General features: G+C 35.4%; 1 protein-coding gene and 1 long non-coding RNA gene across 5 annotated transcripts; both read left to right on the plus strand.

Annotated features, from left to right (window-relative positions):
• The first annotated feature begins 5,956 nt into the window (after nucleotides 1-5,956).
• Nucleotides 5,957-23,451, plus strand: LOC143548145 (serine--tRNA ligase). Of its 4 annotated transcripts, none has more exons than XM_077039388.1 (10): nucleotides 5,957-6,008; nucleotides 11,448-11,589; nucleotides 11,688-11,758; nucleotides 11,880-12,041; nucleotides 12,156-12,261; nucleotides 22,116-22,309; nucleotides 22,460-22,563; nucleotides 22,644-22,827; nucleotides 22,906-23,085; nucleotides 23,154-23,451. In XM_077039388.1, exons 2-10 carry the CDS (start codon nucleotides 11,457-11,459, stop codon nucleotides 23,334-23,336), a joined length of 1,317 nt encoding a protein of 438 aa, XP_076895503.1. In that variant the 5' UTR covers nucleotides 5,957-6,008; nucleotides 11,448-11,456; the 3' UTR covers nucleotides 23,337-23,451. The 4 variants fall into 4 exon arrangements, with proteins under 4 accessions (XP_076895503.1, XP_076895502.1, XP_076895504.1 ...); XM_077039387.1 differs by lacking the exon at nucleotides 5,957-6,008 and adding an exon at nucleotides 9,991-10,015 and having other exon boundaries at nucleotides 11,444-11,589; XM_077039389.1 differs by lacking the exons at nucleotides 5,957-6,008; nucleotides 11,880-12,041; nucleotides 12,156-12,261 and adding exons at nucleotides 9,991-10,015; nucleotides 20,793-20,954; nucleotides 21,064-21,169 and having other exon boundaries at nucleotides 11,444-11,589.
• LOC143548129 (uncharacterized) lies at nucleotides 6,493-7,007 on the plus strand. Its single transcript, XR_013137889.1, has 3 exons — nucleotides 6,493-6,538; nucleotides 6,654-6,815; nucleotides 6,939-7,007. It is a non-coding gene; the product is annotated as an uncharacterized LOC143548129 (long non-coding RNA).
• Nucleotides 23,452-25,472: the final 2,021 nt, after the last annotated feature.

Here is a 25,472-nt window from a genome sequence, read left to right on the forward strand (position 1 = left end):
ATTGTTGTCGGTCATGGTGGTAATTGATCGGCTGAAAAAAAGGTATATGATGGGTAGTTTGATCCTAAGATCGTATATGCTCTGATACCATATTGAGATTGAAATATCAAAAAAATGTATATTGATTTGTGTAATCTGTTACAAAAGACAAGGTAAATATATAGAGGAGACATTCACAAAAAAAGGAAATACAATCAAAGGCATTAAAGTTGAACAATATCCTTGAATAGCTTCCAACGGTCCTTGACTTCACAAATCATAAAGCTGTCACAATCTTCATACAAAAAGGAAATGATGATTTAGCTTATCCTTTTATTTTACCTTTTTTAGTTTTCTAACACTTTTGTCATCTTTCTCCCAATATAATCCGCAACCCTAATTTGCAAGGTCCATCTCGTGAGGGGTTGGAGTGTATTTGGTGGGAATGACAAACTAATCCTCATGTGAGGGGTGCGCTGATGGGTTTAATGACCATAATTAACGGGGTTAGTGTAGTCGGGTTTAATGCAAGTGAAATGAAACCACACGTACGAAAATCACAAATTTGAAACTATTGGAATAAAACCACATGTTTAAACAAATCAAAGGGACGAAAACCATAGTTTATTTTTTTTATTTATATGTCTGACTCCTTACGCCAAATGTAATGGGGCGTTGTTGAGGGCGAAAAAGCCCCATAGTGTCGGGCACACCGCCTCCCGAGACGCTATTGGGCACTTTGGAAGAAAAAATGGTTTGGGTGTTTTATAGAAAGCGATGAAATAGGTTGATTTTGGTCAACAAAAAGGGTTCGAGGCAATGAAGAGGGCGGTGGAGCACTTTCCCTCTCCACCACTACACATGGTCTTACAAATAAGAATTTAAAAACCTACCTATCATTACAAGTATTGTTGGCTATCGTTCATCAAATAGTTATTTCACAAAACGGATCAAACAAAACGAGTAGATTGAGTGAACTTTTCTCTATGTGTCGGTATATAATACAGTATGAAAAGATTCTTATGGCGGTTTACGATAGAGTTTAAAAGTGTTAAAATTGTGCGTGAAGGAGTTTATGTGGGATATTTTGTCATGTCTATCGATAAAACATACACTAGACATCATCAATGGCTAATGATAAACAATCTTGTGGTGATTTTCTATCATTTTTAGTTTGAGATCATTGGTAAATCATTGAGATCTAGGCTATTTACAAACACGATCAAAAGGTTTGAATCGATATCAAGAACACTGAACAAATAACTGAAGACACACAATTTAATAGAAAACTCCCTTTATTAAAATTAGAAAAATAACTCACAGTCTAACTACAATAACCCTAAATGATAAGACTCTAACTTGGTAATAATTTATTTATAGAGTTAATAAACTAAACTTTGCAAGCAACAAACTAAACACTAACATGAACTTGTCAAGAAACTATAACAGATTCATGAAACCATTATACATTTTCATACTCCATGTTATATGTCAAGAAACTATAATTGAACCACATAAACTCAAGAATGCCATGAATTAAGAAAATATCTGACCAAAACCAGATCTACAAATGTAAAGATACAAAACAATCAATAAGAACCTTCTTAAAGATTTAAATGTAGACATACATCACAATGATGAGCAAAACAAGGAGAGTGAAAAGAAGAAATTTGATAAGTGTAATGCAAGCAACTGTTTCTCATAACTCTTTTTGACTATACCAAACTCGACCACACATCAACATTCAACTACACTCCAAAGCCCAGCTCTTTAGCAGCCCATACAATTAGCCTAACATGGCAAATAAACATAACAAAAAACACTATTAGACACTGTGGGACTAGCTCACATGATAGAGGTGCAATCATCTTAGGTAAGAGGTCTTTGATGGGTTCAGTCCCGGACAAGAAGGAAATTTGGTGCAGTTTGTTAAAGAAAAAAGAAGGTGAACCAAAGAATCAATCAATATTTACCATGTAATGGCTACGATATTAAAATGAGACCCCCTCACACATTGTTCATTATGAAACTTATGATGTTTGATACGTTATTCATGATGTCTCGGGTGCAACATTAACAGCAATTAGCCCATCCATTAAAGTAGGTTTAAGCAATGTAATATGATGGTTAATAGTTATGCGATGTTTCAATATATGTTCACACAATGGTTGAACCAAAACCTTTTATCTTAAAGGGTTTAAAATAATATAGTTTTTTTTTAACATTTACAAGCATATATTGGTTCCATTTTTTAAGATGGATGTGTTATATGCGTGAGATCGTTGGCGACTTTCTTGTTGCTGTAGCTGATACTTAAAAAGTATTTGATAATAGATATTTAAGTATTGGCTTGAAAAAAAAACACCTCCACCGTATTATTAGCAACCACCAGCGAATGTAATCCAGTTAGCATCGCTCGTGTCTTATTGTGATGTAAAAATTTTACATAGGTGGTTTATGGTTTGTATCCAGCTCATTTATCCTAAACACTATCATGTTTAACTCCTTAAGATACCAAGTGATACCATGTTAAAGGGTTGTATCATAAATTGTCATGTCTAATCAAAGTGTGTTGCCAAATTACTAGTTGATATCAAATATAATCTTTAACAAATTATTAATCGTGAGAAAGTAAATAATATCACTATGTTTGTAATTCTTGTTACTCCCGTGTATCTCTTAACAATCAAAACCGATGATTCTCTATACACGTCTCAATTAATGGCTTTAAGAGGTACAATTTTAAATGATTAATACAAATACAATTGTATGACAATTTATATAAATAATTTTGTAACATATAAAAAGCACTATCATAGTATCATATGAAAATTGAAGTAAACCGATAAAACTAACAATCAACATGAGAGATCTATGGAGTAATCAGTTCGTAATTAATTAATTCATAAAAAATTGGTTACAAGAAAGAGATGGGAAAACATAATCCTATTACAAGAGGAGACGAGAGAACATAGTTTCTTCTACAAATTCATTCATACATATGCTATTCTTCGTTTACTCCTTATATCACCGCTCTTTACCTGGTTGGGCCTATTTTTTAACTCTTAACTTGGGCCTGGATCGGACTTGAATCGGGCTGGATCATAATTCATAACAAAAATTTTATCAAAGATATGAATAGTCGACTAATTTCACATATGCCGTCAAGGTTTCCATAGTTAAGGCAAGGCAGTCCACACTGGTTTTTATAAACTTAACCTTCATACATTCTCCTGTTTGTTTGGTCAAATAAAAACTATGTTCATGGTATAATCATCCACCGGAACAAAAAGACTTATAAACATTAATTAATAGACTTATGGTTTTTTTTTTATAAAAAATTAAAAAAAAATACGTTGTGACCTTAAACATCTATCTATAGTCGATATAAAATATATTAGTTTGAGGCCCGTGTATTACACGAGTAGTTCTTGAAAATACAATATTTAATAAATAATCAGTATACAATAAACAATAAACTCGTTAAACACTATTAATACATTCGTTGTACAATAGTCTTTAAAACAATTTTAAAGTAAAAGATAATTAGAAAAACAAAATGTTTGAAAAAAAATATGAAGTAAATATTAAATTAACAAATTTTGAAGTATAAATTTTAAGAATGGTAACTATTATTTTACTATTATAAATTTGTTAAAAATGGTGAGTTTTAAAGTAGAACTGACAAGTGGCAAAACTTGTAGCATTTTCTTAGAGAGTATAGATAAGAAACAACAAAAGAAAGCTGACGTGCCATCCTCAAATTGCTTCTTAGTCTTTTTTTTTGGTACGTGTGACGGTAACGTTGCTCATAAACGTTCTTTTAACCTGCTTTTTTATGGGTTATATGAAGACTTACTCTCATAACTCATATACACACTTGATTTTTTTTTTTTGAATGGTGATTTTCTTGTGTGTTAGGACACCGTACTCTGTAAATTCGAATAGCCGTGTTGTTCCTCTATAGGCAGACTATGTTGTCTAAAGTTGTAAGCAAACCGGATGTCAGGTGGGAAGTTCGTTTATCTTCGTCCGTTTAATAAACGAAACGGGCACGAAGATTTTTTTTCGGTAAGCTTAACGGACGAACACGGACAAGGGCCGCGTCCGTTCAATAGTGTTCGTGAACATTCGGTAACGTCCGTTTAATAGTGTCGTGTACGTTAAAATTCCTTGAAAATGAAGAATTTGAAGCTTGTTTTTTGTTAAACGCTAGAAGTTTGTGGATTTTGAACACCAAAACATTATTTTGATATGATTATGTGTTTGGTTACTATGTTAAGTCTTAGGTATTTTTTGATATCATGCGGTGCAATGTTCATTAGTGTTTTTGTTAAGTATTTTGACATGTTTATGTTGTTTGTCCATTTACGTTCATTAGTGTTCATTGGTGTTTGTTTGTCCATTAGTGTCAGTTTGTGTTCGGTTGTCGATTAGTGTGTTTGTCAAGTATTTAGATATGTTTATGTTTGTTTGTCCATTAACGTTCATTAGTGTCCGTTTGTGTTCGGTTGTCAATTAGTGTCCATTTACAATACTAACGAAAACGAGCACAAACAAACTCAATTCCTTAACGAACGGACACGACACAAATTTTAGTTCGTTGGGGTGTTTCTGAATCGTTCGTTTGTCCGACAAAAAACGGACAAGGTCTTGTTCAGTTCGGTCTGGTCTGCTTATAGCCCTAATGTTGTCTTAATCGGGCCAAACTTTCCCCATGAAACTATACCGTCGGCTGTCACTTGACAGTCGCTATGCTATCACAAGAGCATAACTCTTTAGTGTGACACACGATGGGACGAAAACCTGGATGAGCTCGGGATTCAAACTGACAACCTCTCAAGTTCTAGCTCAAATTCTTCATTACCCTAATCCACCAAAATTAACACATATATAAATCAAACTTGGATTTCCACTAGATAATTATCTGTTCTTCGACCACTAAACCACAAGAGGATTATAAATATAGAGAAAAGATAAAATACAATAATAGCTTATCGTACAAAACGTACGCAACAATAGGGAGTGTCGATTTCCACTTTTGGTTCAGTTGCATTTAGTTGATCAGATTCAATTTATTCCTAAGCGAGAAGGGTACAATTGTCTTTTGATACGTAATCTAAATTAAGTAATTTGCATATAAACGGTTACGCGTATCCTGATTTATAGTTTAATCAAATCATTTCTAGATTAATTACATAGATGCAGATGATGCAAGAACCATAAACGCTTATAAAAATGCGTAACACTACATCTAGATTAACAAAATTTAAAGTTATGATACAATAACATTTATACGCTTAATACCACAGTCAAATTAATAAAATAGAAAAATATGATACAAGAACTATAAACGTTTGTCAAACGCATAACACAATATCTAGATTAATTACATAGATGCAGTTGACACAGGAACCAAAAATGCTTTTCAAACGCTTAAATTAACAACGGTTACATTTTAACAATAATTAAACCTAAAACGCTTACAAGAATCATAAAAAAAACACATGTTTTCTCTGTAATCTGAGGTCTATCATGATTTCTTTCGATCTTCGTTCCATTCCCAAAGTAGATGATTTAGAGTTCTTCAATTTCTCCATCTTCGTTCCGTGACTAGTACTTTCTGATTACGCTTACATGTAGAACTGAATCGGCGCCGTGTTATAAGATATTGAAATTTGTAGATAGATTCAATTGATTTTGTGAGTGATTTTCGGGATGGTTTATGAGAGATTATTTGACGATCTTACCCTTTTAGAATAATTAAGACGCGTGTTTTTTATTTTTTCCTTAGACACTTAAACTGATCGTGTATTTATCATACAATTAGGTATTATTGTACGATAACCACCCTTTATAAATATAAACACACTTGATTTACATACTATGTGCTTTTTATAACGTATTTTATTTTATATGTTTGTTTGCAAAACCCCCTAAAAAACATTATTCTATCCGTCATCTCCTTTAAAACCCTTGCGTGGATTCTCTTTCGCCGCCGCCGTTCCTGTCTCCTCCACCGGTTTTTTGTAAGTTCCTTTAATCAATTGCTGCTGTTTTAGTGTATTTATGTCAAATTTAGGGTTTGTGTGCTTATTGTTTCGATTCGACCTCTTTAACATATTAGATTTTCAATGTTATAAGATTCATAGTTTGTTTGACCTAACATACTAATTGTTGACTTCAAGTTAGAATTGTTGATATTATTTCATACACATTGCTGTTGATTTAATGATAATAATAATAATAATAATAGCCAATTATTTTTATTTTTTGTTTTCAGAAAACATGTTGGACCTTAATCTATTTAGGGGGGAAACCCTGAAATTATTCGTGAGTCTCAACGGCGTCGCGGTGCAAGTGTAGAAGTTGTCGATGAAATTATTCACCTTGACAAAGAGTGGCGACAACGTGCGTTTTTCTTTTTTTTATTTTATTTTACTTTTGTTAATAGCTGTTTCGGTTATACACGATTATTATTTGGTTGTTTTGGTCAATTTGAGTTGGCAGTTGAAAAAAGACTAACAGGATTAACAAAGAAGTCGCTAAACTTAAGATTGTAAGTCCTTTTTCATGTGTTAAAACAGAATGATTGTCTTTGTGATCTTAATTAATTAATATAATGTTTTGATTCCAAAAACAAAAGCTAAGCTGTAAAATTTATTGTTTTCAAGTCTGGAGAAGACGCAAGCTCCCTAATTCAAACCACACAGGAAAACAGGGACTCAAGCGCAAGGAAACAAGAAGAGGTTCAAGAGGCCAAGGATGCATTAGATTCTAAATTGGCGACAGTTGGGAATCTTGTTCATGATTCAGTTCCCGTCAGCAATGACGAGGTTAACATATGTATTTTTTAATAGTTTCTTTTAATACATGTTATGTTCGTAACAGTTATCTTTTATCTTTTATGCATTTTGTACATGGTGGTTGTATTACATTGTTACCCTTGTATAGTATAGGCGAACAATGCTGTTGTTCGGACTTGGGGACAGAGAAGAGAAGAACCGAAACTAAAAAATCATTTTGAGATTATTAAATTATAAAGGCGTGTGTATATATATATAAAGGGCAAAAAACAAACACATAAGTAAAAAATGTGGAGGGACTTTAACGTGTAAATTTAACATATGGAGGGACTTTAACGTGCAAAAAATTGTCGAGTGACTTTAATTAGGAAAAAACAAAAAATATATTGGTTTTTTATGATATTTGTCCTAATAAATACTAAACAAGCCGACTCCGAGCTAAGCCTAAGCTTGACAAAACAACTCACAAGTCGAGTCAAACTTTAGAAAAATAGCTCAAAACAAGTCAAACTTGAGCTCGGATTCTCCTAAATAAAAAAGAGTCAAGGTCGAGCTTGTTGATTATCTAATTAGTGTAATTGAGAACTTTAATGCTACAAAGTGTATTATTTTTGTTTTTGTATATATAGTGATGGTTTGGTTATTTAGCATAACTCTTGGTGTTGGCGAGATGGTTATCTTGATAAGGTTAAGTTAAAAGTTAAATGTTTGGTCACAAACCCAAATTCAAACCTCTTTGGTGTAAACATTGGTGGAATTTTTTGTATTAATAGGTGGTGTAGAGAGACCCTTTGTATTTCTACATGGTTTACTAACTCTTTTTTAAAATTGATAACTCGCAAGGGGGGCTGTTAGTAACAGACTAGAAACTCGCAAAGAGGGGGGGGGGGGGCTGCGAGTTTTAAAAAAATCTGACACATTTTTTTATCTTGCAAGGGTGGGTAGCGATATATAAACACATCAAATCTCTACCTAAGTTTTATGTACTATTTTCTCTCTGCATGCTAAGAATAAGAATCTTGCACTCTTTCAATTTGATTCCTTACCTATACTTGATATATCAAATCCTACACTAATATTCCTTTACATGTTTTGGGTAAAATTCTTGGTCAAACAAAAAGAAATCATGTGAATGCACAAAACAACTCAATTTTTAACATACCTAGCGCCGTATGGTTTGGTAAAATCGACCTCATAATAAATTGTTGGATCCATGCAACGTATCTTCTCCCATGCCCATATCTGCAATAGGAACGTAAGACCACAAATCTCCGCAGCTAAATTAGATGATGCTTTGCATAGGTTTTTATACAAACTTGCTAATACTGCACTCCCACAAATTAACTGACCGCATGCATTTAAATCAACTAAGTGATTTAAAAAATAAAAGTGTACCAAGTTGTTCACGGAATCAACAAAAAGGGTAGAACCAAACAAATGCAATATATACAACCTCGCGCTTTGTATATATTGCTCTTCGGTTGGATTGTCCGGAAAGCGGGTTTTTATTTCGTTTAAAATGTGTGGCAAACTTAGCTTACACCCAACTATATCTCTTGTTTCAGGCGTAAAACCCAAAAGTTGTTCACACATACTAACCATTTGCTCTCACGAGAACTTGTAATTAACACCGGTAATTGCAGCACCGTTGACCGGCAAACCCACAAAACTTGTATGTCTTGTAGAGTTACCGTTGCTTCATCGAATGGAAAGTGAAAGGTATGCGTTTCTGGACGCCATCTCTCGATCAAAGCGGTAACTAATGCATGATCGACGGTCCTATAACCGCTAAACGAATGTATGTCATAACACTTGGTGGGATTGCTTTATCTCTAAGAGACTCCCAAAATTTTTGATCGCCTCGCGTAACATTCAATACACTATTTTCCTTCAAGTATCCTGTAAACAAAGAATAAGCTCGGTGTTCATTAATAGCAAATAAAATATCATTTTCTAGTAGACCCGGATTTACCCTCAAACTCATTTGTACTACAAATTTTAAAACAAGTTTTAGATTTTTTAAAAGTACCCCATATTCAAAACAACAAAAATATTTTTGAATGTAAGATTGGGTTTATCTCTTCAAAACAAGATTTAGATTTTTGTATGTGAAGTTGAGTTTATATATTTGTTGGCAGCTCTTCCAAACCATACACTCGCGTGATTTCTTTTTGTTTGACCAAGAATTTCATCCAAAACATGTAAAGGAATATTAGTGTAGGATTTGATATATCAAGTATAGGTAAAGAATAAATTTGAAAGAGTGCAAGATTCTTATTCTTAACATGTAGAGAGAGAATAGTACATAAAACTTAGGTAGAGATTTGATGTGTTTATATATAGCTACCCACTCTTGCAAGATAAAAAAAATGTGTCAGATTTTTTTAAAACTCGCAGGCCCCCCTTGCGAGTTTATAGTTTGTTGGTAAAACTCGCAGGCCCCCTTTCGAGTTATCCATTTTTACAAAAGAGTTAGTAAACCACCTAGAAATACAAAGGGTCTCTCTAAACCACCTGTTAGTACAAAAAATTCAAGATTGGTGTATCTCTTTCAACTTCGTTGGTGGGTTTGTTTGGTCACAAACCCAAGTTCAAATCTCTGTTGGTGTAAACATTGGTGGGTTTTTTTTTTTTTTAACTTTGTTATTTATGTTTTTTTATACGTGAGAATGGCTGTCTTTCAACATTAACGTTTGGTGTGAGCCAGATGATTATGTTGTTAAGTGAAACCGATCAAATTCGATCATTCAATTTTATTTTAATTCTGGTACCATAACAAACGTGACGAAGACCGGCAAATTTCCGTACACTCATTGCATGAATGCCGGGCCGGACGCCATTACATTGACTCACCTCAGTTTTATATTTTATATTGTTTTTTTCTTATTTTTAGTTTTAATTATGATATCATAACGCACGTAACCAAAAATAATCGAATTCGTGTCGACTTACCGTCTCAAAACAAAGACTGACAACGTGTGAATTTTGCTACACCCGGGCTTTACTGACATGTCCCGACACAACGCGTCGGGTAATACACCGGCTTTTTTATAGCACAAATTGTTAAAATTTTAAATTTTAAATTTAAAAAGATTTATAGTCAAAACTCAAAACCCACTAATAAACATTATTATTCTATCAACACAACACAACACAATACAATACTCGTTTAAAACCCTTTGCGTAGATTCTCCCTCTATCTCTGCCTCCGTTTTCTTCACCGGTTTTCTGTAAGTTTCTTTTCGATTTGAAGTAATGATTGTTTGTTGCTATTCTAATTCTTTCAGGTGCTCAGATTTATATTAAAAATAGTTCCAATTACAATAAAGAGGCAGGTAAGCGGGCAACAAGCTGCGCCGCCACCCCCTTTTGAATGGCAAAACCGATCCTACTGAAAACAAAGTTATCGTTTTTCGGTGTCGATGAGTTACTGTGCACGACCCGCTGAACTCTTTTTAGAAACGCAACAGCATCGGGGGCAAGAGACCCAAATGTGTCAAAAGCAAAAGGAATGAAGGCGTGTTGATTCTCCACACACGCATTCTCGTGCTTAGCAATTTTTCCTGCTTCTGCTTTTAGCACGACATGCCTAGCAACAAACCCGGTGTCCCTAAGCCCGACAAGAGGGGACACTCCAGTAAGGTCCACACAAGCATGCTCCCCCCCCCCAAACACAAGAATGTCCGTTGGTTGGAGAGTAGACCTTCCTTCACGTGGATCCGACAAGAAATTCACAGGAGCCTCTTTTCTTGCCAAGATTCCCTCCCGTTTTAACACATCACAAAGGACATCTCTGACCAAATCATGTCTATATTTGAACCCAGGGAGTTCTTTGCAATGAATCGCGTGTTCACCAAAATTATCTAAACAAACCTTACGACAGACGGGGCATGGCTCATCAACTGGGAACAGTGGAATCATTAAACGATATTTAAGAATGGCTCGGTACTCCGCTGCTGACATGTGCTGCCCTAACCCTTCGATTGGGGTGACAGTCAAAAAGTCTTGAGCATGAGGAGCCTGAAGACATTCTAATACCGCTCTTTGATGAGAGGACATGCCAAACTTTTCTCCCAAACTTTGGACGGTTTTACTATAAAGGGCACTCCCCAAAGCATTTTAGGCTTTAGGGGTGGCGGCGTCCTTATTAGCGAACCTGCCAAGATCAAAATCGGGAATAGAGTTGTGCAAATAATCCATCGCACACCCAAAATCGGAATCCAACCAATCAACACCACAATCACGCAAAATGTGGTCCTGTAACTTCCAAGATTGTGCTCTCGAGGCGACGAAAGTATAGGTGGAAACATCCTCAGCTGAATATAACCCTAAACCACCGAAATGGATAGAAAGAGAGACTAGTCTCCATTGAAAATCCCCAAAAAACGAACCCCACATACCACAATTCTAATTCTAGTCGTATCGATGTATTTGCCTTTGATTTGTCACTTTATATCTCAAATTTAACATAATAAATTGATAAATCTGTTAGCATATTGGAGTATTATTGAGTTTGACCTAACATACTAATTGTTGACTTGAAGTTAGAATTGTTGTTATAATATTTCATACACATTGGTGCTCATTTAATAATAATAATAATAGCCAATTGTGTTATGTTATTAGTTTTAAAAAATCTTTTTATTTTTTGTTTTCAGAAAGCAAGAAAGCATGTTGGACCTTAATCTATTTAGGGAAGAAAAGGGCGGAAACCCTGAAATTATTCGTGAGTCTCAACGGCGTCGCGGTGCAAGTGTAGAAGTTGTCGATGAAATTATTCACCTTGACAAAGAGTGGCGACAACGTGCGTTTTTCTTTTTTTATTTATTTATTTATTTTACTTTTGTCAATAGCTGTTTCGGTTATACACGATTATTATTTGGTTGTTTTGTTATCATACAGGTAAATTTGAGTTGGATCAGTTGAAAAAAGACTTTAACAGGATTAACAAAGAAGTGGCAAAACTTAAGATTGTAAGTCCTTTTCGTCTTTTCTTGTGTTAAACTGAATGATTGTCTTTGTGATCTTAATTAATTAATATAATGTTTTGATTCCAAAAACAAACTCTAAGTTGTAAAATTTATTGTTTTCAAGTCTGGAGAAGACACAAGCTCCCTAATTCAAAGCACACAGGAAAACAAGGACTCAACTGCAAGGAAACGAGAAGAGGTTCAAGAGGCCAAGGATGCATTAGATTTTAAATTGGCGACAGTTGGGAATCTTGTTCATGATTCAGTTCCCGTCAGCAATGACGAGGTTAACATATATTTTTTAATAGTTTCTTTTAATACATGTTATGCTGGTAACATTTATTTTTTATGCATTTTGTACATGGTGGTTGTATTACAATATTACCCTTGTATAGTATAGGCGAACAATGCTGTTGTTCGGACTTGGGGAGAGAGAAGAGAAGAACCGAAACTAAAAAATCATGTTGAGCTTGTTGAACTTCTTGGAATTGCGGATTTGAAGAAAGGTATTACGATGATTTGACTATATATGGTATTCTTGTGGTTTATTATTTATATTTTGATATTTGGAATTTTGGCATATGTTTAGTCAGGCTTGGCTTGTAAACAAACCGAATGTTCAGTGTACTATTCGGTTGGAAGTTCGTTTACATGCACAAAAGCTATTGTCCTTTTATTTAAATGAACTACATAAAATGTTTCGTTCATTTGTTTACGTTTGTGAACGTTCGTTCATATGTGTTCGTTTATTTACATTTGTGAACGTTCGTTCATATGTGTTCGTTTATTTACGTTTGTGAACTTTCGTTCATATGTGTTCGTTTATTTATGTTAGCTTAGATATCAATAGAAAATGTCAAATTTATAAATGTGTGTGTGTATACATGGGATTATTGTTATTTATGTTAGTTTTTTAATGCATTAGACATTTAGACTTGTACATTTGTGTTAATTTATGTATGTTTATGTTTGTTGGCTTGTTCAATTATGTTGTTGGTGAACCGTTTGCTTAGAATTTTACAAACGAACATGAATGAACACGAACATGTCATTTTCTTTATGAACAAACATGCGCAAAAAGTTAGTTCGACCAAGTGTTGGTGTTCGTGTTTCAGTAAAGTTAAATGGACGAACATAAACATGCTCTGTGCTTGTTTGTTCAGTTTGTTTGCAGGCATATGCTTATCCGTCCATAGTAGAGGTGGCCAAAACTGGCTGGTCAATTGTTGAGTTACGGGTCAATTAGGTTTTGGTGATTTTTTTTAATTAAGGTAAAAAAGGTTTAGGTTTAAGCTTGACTCATCAACAACTATTTTCATTTTTGCTGGAATTCTTGAAATAATTCATTTATTGGATACGATTAAAAACTTTTATATATTAAGAATCTAGACCTAAACGGCTAAACCAGTCATTTTAAATTAAGAGGAGAAGTTGCAAGTATTTTTAAATGCACTTATGGTATATTTGACTTTGACCAGTTAGTTATAAAGTTTTACCCACATGGGTCAAAGTTGCAACTCTTACCTTATGCGACATAGATGCTAGTTTTCTTATTCTGCAAATCTATGAGCTTTCTAATCGTTCTTCTAAACAAGTCAAACTTGATATTTAACAAGTACAACGGTTCCAAAACTTAGTCCAACACCTATTTCGCTACTCGACTTCTCAAAGCACGTGGTCAAGTTGCACGAGGGAAGTGAGTGGAAAGATAGCGGATTAGTAGGACTAAGTAGTTAGTTGTTATTTTCTTTTCTTTATATACTGAGTTATGATCAATACTAGGTCAAAACACGCACTCATTAGCTTACAGTCGCATACTCTAGCTGATAGTTCGAGTTTTTTACTAAAATGGGTGGAAGGGAAAAATTATTTACCGTAATAGGTGATTTTGAAAGTATTTACCAAAATGGGGTTTTTCTATTTATCACTTATTTACTTTTATTTTTAAGGTTTAAAAGGAGAAAAAAACTACTAATCGGTTATGAGTTTATCCTCTCTCCCTTCGTCAATAATCAGATCTTCTATAGCAGCTCCAATCCACTGGACTTCAATCGTAATTCCCAGGTTCGATTTAATACTTTCGGTTTTTATAATCGATTTTCATGTTCTGTTTTTATACACGATTTGATTCAGCTTTTAAATCAATTTTCATAGTTTTCAATCTGCAGGTTGATTTGTATGTCCAATTTTGGCTTTCTATTTGGTATTAAATTTCTCTAAAAATATTGATTTCATTATCGTTATTTTTTATTCTTGTATTTCATTGCTTTTAGAATATGGTTTTCTTACTACCATCTTTAGTGGGTGGTGTAGGGGTATGGTATTAAACCCAGTTTACAATCCTAAATTTATTATATTTGGTTTGTTTTATTATATGGGCTAATACATTTGTTATTGGGCTGAGGAGGTTTGTGGAGGTAGCCCTAATTGGGCTAGGCCCATTAGGGTATCATGATGGTGGCCATGAGACTCTATATAAGGAGGTCTTCTCATGAGGTCATGCTCAGTAGGTGCCACCACCAGTTTTTGTGTCTGTGAACAAGAGATCTTCAAGATCATCTTAGCGGTCACCTCCACACCCCCAAAACGCCACTGCAGATCGCGAGCAGCCGGAGGAGAGGATCAGCAGACCAGGATGCGGTTCATTCATCTCGAAATCCGTGGAAGCTCCGTCATGGGTCAGGTCAGATTCCATTTCGTGCTTCGACATTAGCGCCATCCGTGGGACGGCAATGAACCACACTGGCCTCTCTTCTCGGCCCTCCGATCCGTTCATCAAAATCTCAGGAAGAACCACCAAGCTTTTGGGGGAAACCCTTAGATCTATGTTTTCAGATCTGGAAAATACTTCCAGATCTGGAAGATGCAGGAGGAAACCACCAAGCTTTTGGGGGAAATCCTTAGATCTGTGTTTTCAGATCTGGAAAATACTTCCAGATCTGGAAGAAACAGGAAGAAAACAACGAGCTTTTGGGGAAAACCCTCAGATCTGGGTTTTCAGATCTGGGTTCGTCCGAGCAGCAGCCACACCTCATATTCATAGGTTTATAAACCCTATCAGATCTGTTGGTTTTACATAAAACCTACCTGATGTGAATATTCAAAACCTTTGGGTCGCGCGCGCGCCCAGGCAATTACTCTGCGCCTCAGCGGGTCGCGCGCGCGCGCCCAGGCAATTACTCTGCGCCTCAGCGGGTCGCGCGCGCGCCCAGGCAATTACTCTGCGCCTCAGCGGGTCGCGCGCGCGCCCAGGCAATTACTCTGCGCCTCAGCGGGTCGCGCGCGCGCGCCCAGACATGAAGGCAGAGCATGCTCAAGCAATAAGCATGCTCAAGCATCAAGCATGCTCAAGCAATAAGCATGCTCAAGCAGCAAGCATGCTCAAGCATCAAGCATGCTCAAGCAATAAACATGCCCAAGCAATAAGCATGCTCAAGCAGCAAGCATGCTCAGGCATCAAGCATGCTCAAGCAATAAGCATGCCCAATCAATAAGCATGCTCAAGCAGCAAGCATGCTCAAGCATCAAGTACGCTCACGCATATCGCATGCTCACGCGTAACGCATGCTCACACATCACAGATGCTCACGCATTCAAAATCTTTAGATTACGCGTCCCACCGCGTATGAACTTCGGGTTCTGCATGCGCGCTCCCGGCGATCACTTCGCCACAGCAGTTTTGCATTCGCGCCACCTCATACAAGTTTTCGCATACATGTTTCGCACTTTCTTTTACTAATTTGAGCAATATGACAACATTATATTGACATCAAATTAAAAAAAAAAGCGAAGTAAAACATACATGCGTGAGCTCCAAGCTCAAACGCGTTGACGAGTCTTAACTCTAAAACGTCAGGGCCTTAGCCCAAAAATATGAGCTTTAGCTCAAACTTAAAGGTTGGGAATCCTCATAATATCCCGTATGGCTACGCGCCAAACTTAAGGGTTGGGGACCCTCATAATATCCCACACGGCTCCGCGCCATAGGCTGGGAATCCTCACAATTTCCCATACGGCTCCGCGCCATAGGCTGGGAATCCTCACAATTTCCCATATGGCTCCGCGCCATACTTAAAGGTTGGGAATCCTCAATTTCCCATTCGGCTCCCCGCCATACTTGAAGGTTGGGAATCCTCATAAACCCGTCGGCCACGCGCACAGGCTTTATTATTTTCAGCTCGTAAGACGCCTCTCGCGCGCAGGCTTTATTATTTTCAGCTCGTAAGACGCCTCTCGCGCGCAGGCTTTATTATTTTCAGCTCGTAAGACGCCTCTCGCGCGCAGGCTTTATTATTTTCAGCTCGTAAGACGCCTCTCGCGCGCAGGCTTTATTATTTTCAGCTCGTAAGACGCCTCTCGCGCGCAGGCTTTATTATTTTCAGCTCGTAAGACGCCTCTCGCGCGCAGGCTTTATTATTTTCAGCTCGTAAGACGCCTCTCGCGCGCAGGCTTTATTATTTTCAGCTCGTAAGACGCCTCTCGCGCGCAGGCTTTATTATTTTCAGCTCGTAAGACGCCTCTCGCGCGCAGGCTTTATTATTTTCAGCTCGTAAGACGCCTCTCGCGCGCAGGCTTTATTATTCTCAGCTCGTAAGACACCACTCGCGCGCAGGCTTCATTGCTCAGCTTGTAAGACGCCTCTCGCGCGCATGCTTTATTACCCTGCTTGTAAGACGCCTCTCGCGCGCAGGCTTTATTTCTCAGCTCGTAAGACGCCTCTCGCGCGCAAGCTTTATTATCCTTATAACTCGACACCACCATTATCTTAAGGATCACAACGCGTCACCATCATGGAGAAAATCTCCCAGACTCAAGACAATAAAGATAAGGCCGAATAAAAGGGAAAAAACCGCCCTAACACCTTATAAAGTCCAACGCTCCACCTAAGCGCTTACGCGCCCAGGAGCAACGCTGGACTTGGGGGGGCTTGTAGGGGTATGGTATTAAACCCGGTTTACAATCCTAAATTTATTATATTTGGTTTGTTTTATTATATGGGCTAATACATTTGTTATTGGGCTGAGGAGGTTTGTGAAGGTAGCCCTAATTGGGCTAGGCCCTTTAGGGTATCATGATGGTGGCCATGAGACTCTATATAAGGAGGTCTTCACCTCCTTATCATGAGGTCATGCTCAGTAGGTGCCACCACCAGTTTTTGTGTCTGTGAACAAGAGATCTTCAAGATCATCTTAGCGGTCACCTCCACACCCCCAAAACGCCACTGCAGATCGCGAGCAGCCGGAGGAGAGGATCAGCAGACCAGGATGCGGTTCATTCATCTCGAAATCCGTGGAAGCTCCGTCATGGGTCAGGTCAGATTCCATTTCGTGCTTCGACAGGTGGAATTATTTTTGTTTGTATTTTGATATTGATTCTTAACTTGTTAAACAATTTTGTGCCATACCAATATGACTACATTTTTAATCGATGTATAATTTGTAACTGGATCCAAATTTATATACAAAAGACGATGGATACCATGTTTACAAAAGAAATTGGTTATGGAAAAAAGAAATATAATTAGTTGATTGAAGAAAACAAATTAAAAAAGATGATATAATAGATTAATGGACTAAATAAAAGTTAAATAAACTCTAAAATAGATTATTAGAAAAAGGTATCAATAAAAAACCCTATTTTGGTAAATACTTTCAAAATCACCTATTATGGTAAATAATTTTCTCCACCGCCCATTTTGGTAAAAAATTCCTGATAGTTCTCTGTAATCAAACACGCATAGCTTTATTGTATTCGTTGATCATAAACTCCACCTATTACCCTTTTTTAATATTAATAAAGTGGTGATAGACGATTTGTCATCACCCGAGGTTTTTTTTCCTTTGATCTAATCAGGCTCAAGGGGTTTTTCCTTGCAACAAATCAAGGTGTTCATCCCTATTTCGTTCATATATTCATTTTTGTTACCTTAGCACTAAACCTCACATAACAGATTTGGTTACTGGATCCTTAAACGATTTTTGACCAAAACAGTTACTTACACTTACGTATTACATACATGTAAAAAAATTATAAAAAAATTAGTTACGTTGAGTTCTTTCGAGTTCTTAAAACTCAAAGTGGTTCTCAAAAGAAATCAATTATATATATATATATATATATATATATACACACACAATAGAAACTCGATAAATCAATACTCGATTATTTAATAAACTCTCTAAGATAATATATTTTGCCGGTCCCGACTCGGGGATAGAGTGCTAAATTAATAATTCGCTAAAATTATAAGATAATACATTTTTGATAATTTCTTTAGACCCCTATAAAATATAAATTAATAATTTCTTATATATAGCATATTACATGAATGATTTATGAAGGTTTCTTGAAAAATTACTCAATTGTCTTTTGTTTTTTGTTGAAATCAATTTCCCCTTGAATCTCGTCTCTAATTTTCCTTAGCATGGTAAGAACTTCTAGTGTTGTTTTCTCATAGCTCAACAAGAAATTGTTCAATGTGATTGCCGCTTTAATAGCTTCGTTTCGCGAAGGGGGCTCCATTGTAGAACTTTCATCATCTTCTTCTTCGATATCATCTTTATTAATTCCAATAACGCTTACAATAATTTCTTCATCAGTCAACAACTGTGCAACTACATTTTCTTCTGGGTGAGTCAGAACATCTTCGACATCCATTGCATTGCGATAACCCAACTCTTTGATCAAATTCTGGAGTTCTTGAGTGCTTTCACCACTTTCATCTGAGTTCTCAAAAGTCATGTTATCTGTTGATCGAAGTTTACAATGACGAAAGCAGTTCGCAATTGTATTTGCACGAACATCCATAGTTCATGCTGAAATTGCAAGATTCATTGTATACAATAATTAAGTGGAAGCTTGAAAGATGTTTGTAAACTAATTATTCTACTATAAATTAATAAAATATTAATTAATATATAAATTAATAATTATTAATTTATCGATTAATTAATAACTCTTTTAATTAATAAATTTTGGTGATCCTAAGTGTATTATTTTATAGAGTTTCTATTGTATATATAAAGGAAAAAAACAAACACACAAGTAAAAAATTGTTGAGGGACTTGAACGTGTAAATTTAACACGTGGATGGACTTTAACATACAAAAAATTGTCAAGGGACTTTAACAAGAACAAGCAGAAAGTATATTGGTTTTTTATGGTATTTTCCCTAATAAATACTAAACAAGCCAACCCCGAGCTAAGCCTAAGCTTGACAAAATAACTCACAAGTCGAGTTCAAACTTTAGAAAAATAGCTCGAAACAAGTCAAACTTGATCTCGGATTCTCCTAAACAAAAAAGAGTCGATGTCAAGCTTGCCGATTATCTAATTAGTATATTTGAGAATTCCGATGCCACAAAGTGTTTTATTTTTGTTTTTGTATATATAGTAATGGTTTGGTTATTTGGCCTAACTCTTGGTATTGGCTGGATGGCTGTCTTGATAATGTTAAGTTTAAGTTAAATATTTGGTCACAAACCCAAGTTTGAATCTCTGTTGGTGTAAACATTGGTGGTTTTTTTTATAATTTTGTTATTTAAGTTTTTGTATATGTGAGAATGGTTGTTTTTCAACATTAACTTTGGTGTGGGCCAGATACTTGTGTTGTTAAGTGAAACCGATCAAATTCGATCACTTGATTTTGTTTTAGTTTCTGTATCGTAACGAATGTGACGGATACCGAACAAATTTGCGTACACTCGTCGCATCAATTCCCGGCCGGACGCCATCACATTGGCCCACCTCACTTTTTATATTGTTTTTGTCTTATTTTTTGTTTTAGTTATGATATCATAACACACGTGATCAAAACTGACCGAATTCGAGTCGACTTACCGCCTCAAAACAAAGACCGATAACGTTTGAGTTTTGCTACCGCTCGGGTTTTACCGACCTGTCCGGTGGTACACTAGCTTTTTATAGGGCTGGAAATTCGTGTCTTAACAGGTTTAACACGTAAGAAGCAACACGTAGAACACAAATATCCAACATGAATACGACTCGCTTAACTACTTTATATGTCATGACTATAAGACCATTTTAAGTTTTATGTATCACTAAGGGTAAATGATGGAGTCTAGCCAACTAATTTCAAATATTTAAAAAAATAAAAAAAAAATCACTTTCGTACTTTTTTGATTAACAAATCTTAAACTGGTACACACTAATTTTAAAGTTAAAAGATTTATAGTCAAAGCCCACTAAAAACATTATTATTCTATCAACACCACAATACAATACAATATAGTCAAAACCCACTAAAAAAACCCTTTGCTGCGTAGATTCTCTATATCGTCGCCGCCGCTTGCAAGCCGTTTTCTTCACCGGTTTTGTGTAAGTTTCTTGTCGATTTGAAGTAACGATTGTTTGTTGCTATTCTACTTCTAGTCCTATCCATGTATTTGCCTTCATTTATCCCTTTATATCTCAAATTTAACATAATATATCTGTTATTATACTTGAGTATGTTTGTGTTTGACCTAACACACTAATTGTTGACTTGAAGTTAGAATTGTTGTTATAATATTTCATACACATTGGTGCTGATTTAATAATAATAATAATAATAATAGCCAATTGTGTTATGTTACTAATTCTTAAAAATCCTTTTTGTTTTTGTTTTCAGAAAGCATGTTGGATCTTAATCTATTTAGGGAAGAAAAGGGTGCAAACCCTGAAATTATTCGTGAATCTCAGCGTCGTCGCGGTGCAAGTGTCGAAGTTGTCGATGAGGTTATTCAGCTTGACAAAGAGTGGCGACAACGTGCGTTTTTATTTTGCTTTTGTTATTAGTTGCTTTGGATATACACGATAATTATTTGGTTGTTTTGTTATCATACAGGTAAATTTGAGTTGGATCAGTTGAAAACAGACTTTAACAGGATTAACAAAGAAGTGGCTAAACTTAAGATTGTAAGTCCTTTTCATCTGTTAAAACAGAATGATTGTCTTTGTGATCTTAATTAATTAATATAATGTTTTGAATTTTGATTCCAAAAACAAAAACTAAGTTGTAAATTTTATTGTTTTCAAGTCTGGAGAAGACGCAAGCTCCCTAATTCAAAGCACACAGGAAAACAAGGACTCAACTGCAAGGAAACAAGAAGAGGTTCAAGAGGCCGAGGATGCATTATATTCTAAATTGGCGACAATTGGGAATCTTGTTCATGATTCAGTTCCCGTCAGCAATGACGAGGTTAACATTTATTTTTTTAATGCATGTTATGTTTGTAACAGTTTTCTTTTATCTTTTATGCATTTTGTACATGGTGGTTGTATTACAATATTACCCTTGTATAATATAGGCGAACAATGCTGTTGTTCGGACTTGGGGCGAGAGAAGAGAAGAACCGAAACTAAAAAATCATGTTGAGCTTGTTGAACTTCTTGGAATTGCGGATTTGAAGAAAGGTATTACAATGATTTGACTATATATGGTATTCTTGTGCTTTATTATTTATATTTTGATGTTTAGTCAGGCTTGGCTTGTAAACAAACCGAATGTTCAGTGTACTATTCGCTTTTGTCCTTTTAATTAAATGAACTACATGAAATGTTTCGTTCGTTTGTTTACGTTGTGAACGCTCGTTCATATGTGTTCGTTTATTTACGTTTGTGAACGTTCGTTCATATGTGTTCGTTTATTTACGTTTGTGAACGTTCGTTCATATGTGTACGTTTATTTATGTTAGCTTAGATATCAATAGAAATTGTCAAATTTATAAATGTGTGTGTATATACATGGGATTATTGTTATTTATGTTAGTTTTTTTAATGTATTAGATTTGTACGTTTGTGTTTGTTTATGAATGTTTATGTTTGTTGGCTTGTTAAATTATGTTGTGGTGAATCGTTTGCTTAGAATGTTAACAAACGAACATGAACGAACACGAACATGTTCATTTTCTTAATGAGCAAACGTGCGCAAAAAGTTAGTTCGATCAGGTGTTAGTGTTCGTGTTTGGTAAAGTTAAATGGACGAACATAAACATGCTCTGTGCTTGCTTGTTCAGTTTGTTTGCAGGCCTATGCTTATCCGTTCATAGTAGAGGTGACCAAAACTGGCGGTCAGTTGTTGAGTTACGGGTCAATTAGGTTTTGGTTCTAATGAAGATTTTTTTTAATTAAGGTCAATGTGGTTTTGGTTTAGGTTTGACTCGTTAACCTTTATTTTCATTTTGCTGGAATTTTTTAAATAATTCATCTATTGGATATGATTAAAAACTTTAATTGTTAAGATTTTAGAACCAAACCAGTCATTTTAAATTAAGAGGTACAAGAAGTTGCAAGTATTTATAAATGTACTCATGGTATATTTGACTTTGACCAGTTGATCATCTCAATATTTTAAATTCAGGTGCTAATGTTGCTGGTGGCAGGGGATATTATTTAAAAGGAGACGGTGTACGTTTAAACCAGGCACTTATAAATTTCGGTCTTGATTTTTTGGAAAAAAGGAATTACACGGCACTGCAGACACCGTTCTTTATGAGGAAAGATATTATGGGAAAGTGTGCTCAGTTAGCCCAATTTGATGAAGAACTTTACAAGGTAACTTACTTTTTATAAAAAATATTAAAGTCATACACTTATACAAACTTGTTATAATAGTATAATTTATATATGTCAAGATGAAGCTCGCAGTCATGAAACTGTTCTTGATAATATAAACTGATTTTATTTTATTTTTTTAATTTAAAGGTAACAGGTGAGGGAGATGACAAGTATCTGATTGCAACTGCTGAACAACCACTGTGTGCTTATCATATTGGTGACTGGATTCATCCAAGTGAACTACCATTGAGGTCTAATTGTTTTTTGCACACACGCATATATACATACATATATTCTCTTTTTGGTTGTGTAACGTTGGAAAATTTATCAGATATGCTGGATACTCGTCTTGCTTTCGTAAGGAGGCTGGTTCACACGGTAGAGACACTCTTGGAATTTTTCGTGTTCATCAATTTGAAAAGGTTGAACAGTTTTGCTTAACCAAACCAACTGGCAATGATTCTTGGGAAATGCATGAGGAGATGATTAAAAACTCCGAGGAGTTTTATCAGATGGTATGCATCTTTTGAGTGTATAATAGTCTGTTTTTTTGATAGTTTGGTTTTGACTTTGATGAACTTTATATGTGACAGTTGAAACTGCCCTATCAAGTAGTGTCTATAGTGTCGGGTGCTTTAAACGATGCTGCAGCGAAGAAGTATGATTTGGAAGCATGGTTTCCTGCCTCCAAAACTTACAGAGAACTTGTTTCGTGTTCGAATTGTACTGATTATCAGTCAAGGAAGTTGGAAATCCGATTTGGACAAAAGCAGGTTTGTTTTTTTTCATTATTATTTTTATATTTTATACATACTATTATTTATTCTTTTTTGATGTGCAGGGCAATGATTCGGTCAAGCAATACTGCCATCTGTTGAACTCTACTCTGACAGCAACCGAGAGGACGCTTTGCTGCATTCTTGAAAACTACCAAACTGAAAAAGGTGTTGCGATACCAGAAGTTTTACAGCCGTTTATGGGTGGCAAGACTTTCTTGGAGTTCTTGAAGAAAATCAAGAAATGAAAATGATACCCGATTCTGATGTGTTTCTTAATGTTATAGATACTTCTGTCGGTTATTCTGTTAAAACTGTTTGATATTTCTTATGACTACTTGTTATTAAATCATTATTGCTACTTGTTTTGAACATACTCTTCTGGCCAAGAATGACATAGATTCTGCTCAAATTTTCTTTGTTTTTTACCACTCATAATGAATCTCTTCAACATTATGAATGGTTTCAAACCGTGTGAGACGTGTTTGGGTATGTGTCTATGAACGACAATACTTTTAAAATGTTTTGTTACTATAAAACATGTATGATATTAGGTGATACCTAATAATAGTATAGTTGTTCAACCACAAAAAAGTGCGTACATGGTTGTCCTTTTTTTAAAAAATGCCAAAGATTAAAAACAAAAAGGGAACATTCCAAGCAAGAAGTTAGAAGCCTAGAACAACAAGAAGGAAACAATACAACGAAATAAAAAGACAAAAAATACAAGATTATACACATGGCTAAAATTGCTTCATTTCTCTCTATCCATGCTCGTCGTTTTGCTTCTACTTGTCACCTATAAGGACGTTGCCTTTATATCACTAACTTAGCAATTGAGACATGCTCATTGTTGGAAATAAACCATTTCTTGATTTCCATAACCAACAATTAATTACCGCCTATATCACTAACATAACTGTTTGTCTGAATCTTAGCAGCAAAAACCTTTGTTTTAACATTTATAGTCTTACATAATATAGTAATCTATGAACCTGGGCCGGTGGTGGGTTTCCTTAACCAAGTCACTGCCTATTAGTAGCCGGTTCATTCTTCAACAGGTACGCGGTTAGCTCCCCGGTCTCTAAGGGAAGGAATTAACTGACCTGTTCCGACATGTGCGAACATGGCATATCGATAAAATGATTTGAACTACTTATTGGGTCCCCCCCCCCCCAATTTAGCCAGTCTTTGTGATAACACGATCAAATCTTATGCAATAATTCGTGATAGGGATATTTTCAAGTTTATAAAAGTTACATAAATCAAATTTATAAAAAAAAAATGTATATAAAATCTATTAAAGGTGTTTCCCTGAGTGTTAATAGTCTTATAGTCTGCATGCGTGTAGATTTAAATGTATTTTAGAAAGTGTGGGATTTAGTCATTCTAAATTTTTAAAGGTAAGCGAGTTTGTTTTACATCAAGTATGAAACTGGAATTATTCCGTTGTCATCACTCCTATTTCTAAGCAAATAGAATGTCACTACCATCTTCTTCACTTTATTAATAGAATTTTGTTTTATGTATAAAAATATCTGCTTCAACATTACCATACGTAAATAGACTGCACACATTACCTCATTTGTGTTTTGTGTATAGAGTTTATTGTTTTCACTTTTGATATGCATTGATATGTATGTGTCATACTAATGAAGAATCTTTTCTCATTTCAAAAGTTCTCATACAAACTAAGGATTAAAAAAACGACGGGAACCTCTAAAACAAACATGTTAAAATTGACCGTAACGAAGCACAAGCATTGTTACTTACGAAATTAAGGGGCAAAAAATTAGTAGATTAAACCGGCATCTCACTATATATTATTATTAGAGTCACTCATATTAATTTAGATGCTTGATACAAAGAACTGGAACTAACAATATTATTACAATAAAAATATGGAAAAGACACCTTTCAGTCATGTTAATTCAGTTGTGAATCGGGTTCGGTCCAGTAGGGACTCGCCTTTTTGCTACACCGTATCTTGGATCAATTTCATCCACTACCGATGGCTGTGGCAGAAGTGACACGAAGAAGGGACGCTTTGGGTTGGGAATGGTGGTTGTTGCGGCAGATTGCTTATCATGGAGGGAAGTTTCCGCTGAACTGGTGGCGATGATAAGGAGAGGGAAGAGTAACAACAGCAGAAGGGTTTTCATTTTCAACTTCTTAAGATTATGTATTTGTCTGCTCTCTATTTATCTCAATTCCTTTCCGTACACTAAATACAAAAATATGCACTATTTAATATCTAATGATCTTGTCACCAATTTACATTTAAATGAGGCGTGCTCAATCACTTGTTTAGTCTTTTACACAAGATGCCCATGTTAGTATAGGTATTATTAGCATGTTAGAAAGAAATAGTAAATGGTGAACAA

The sequence above is a fragment of the Bidens hawaiensis genome, unplaced genomic scaffold (genome assembly GCF_021521415.1).
Source record: "Bidens hawaiensis isolate Kalapana, Puna unplaced genomic scaffold, B.hawaiensis_p1.1 tig00014913_1, whole genome shotgun sequence".
Lineage (NCBI taxonomy): Eukaryota > Viridiplantae > Streptophyta > Magnoliopsida > Asterales > Asteraceae > Bidens > Bidens hawaiensis.

Excerpts from the sequence above, each read along its gene's own strand:
- LOC143548145 (XM_077039388.1), top strand. The coding sequence starts at position 11,457 with ATGTTGGACCTTAATCTATTTAGGGAAGAAAAGGGCGGAAACCCTGAA. Across the intron at positions 12,262-22,115 it reads AATTGCGGATTTGAAGAAAG|GTGCTAATGTTGCTGGTGGC; the intron begins GTATTACGATGA and ends TTTTAAATTCAG. Across the intron at positions 22,310-22,459 it reads TTGATGAAGAACTTTACAAG|GTAACAGGTGAGGGAGATGA; the intron begins GTAACTTACTTT and ends TTTAATTTAAAG.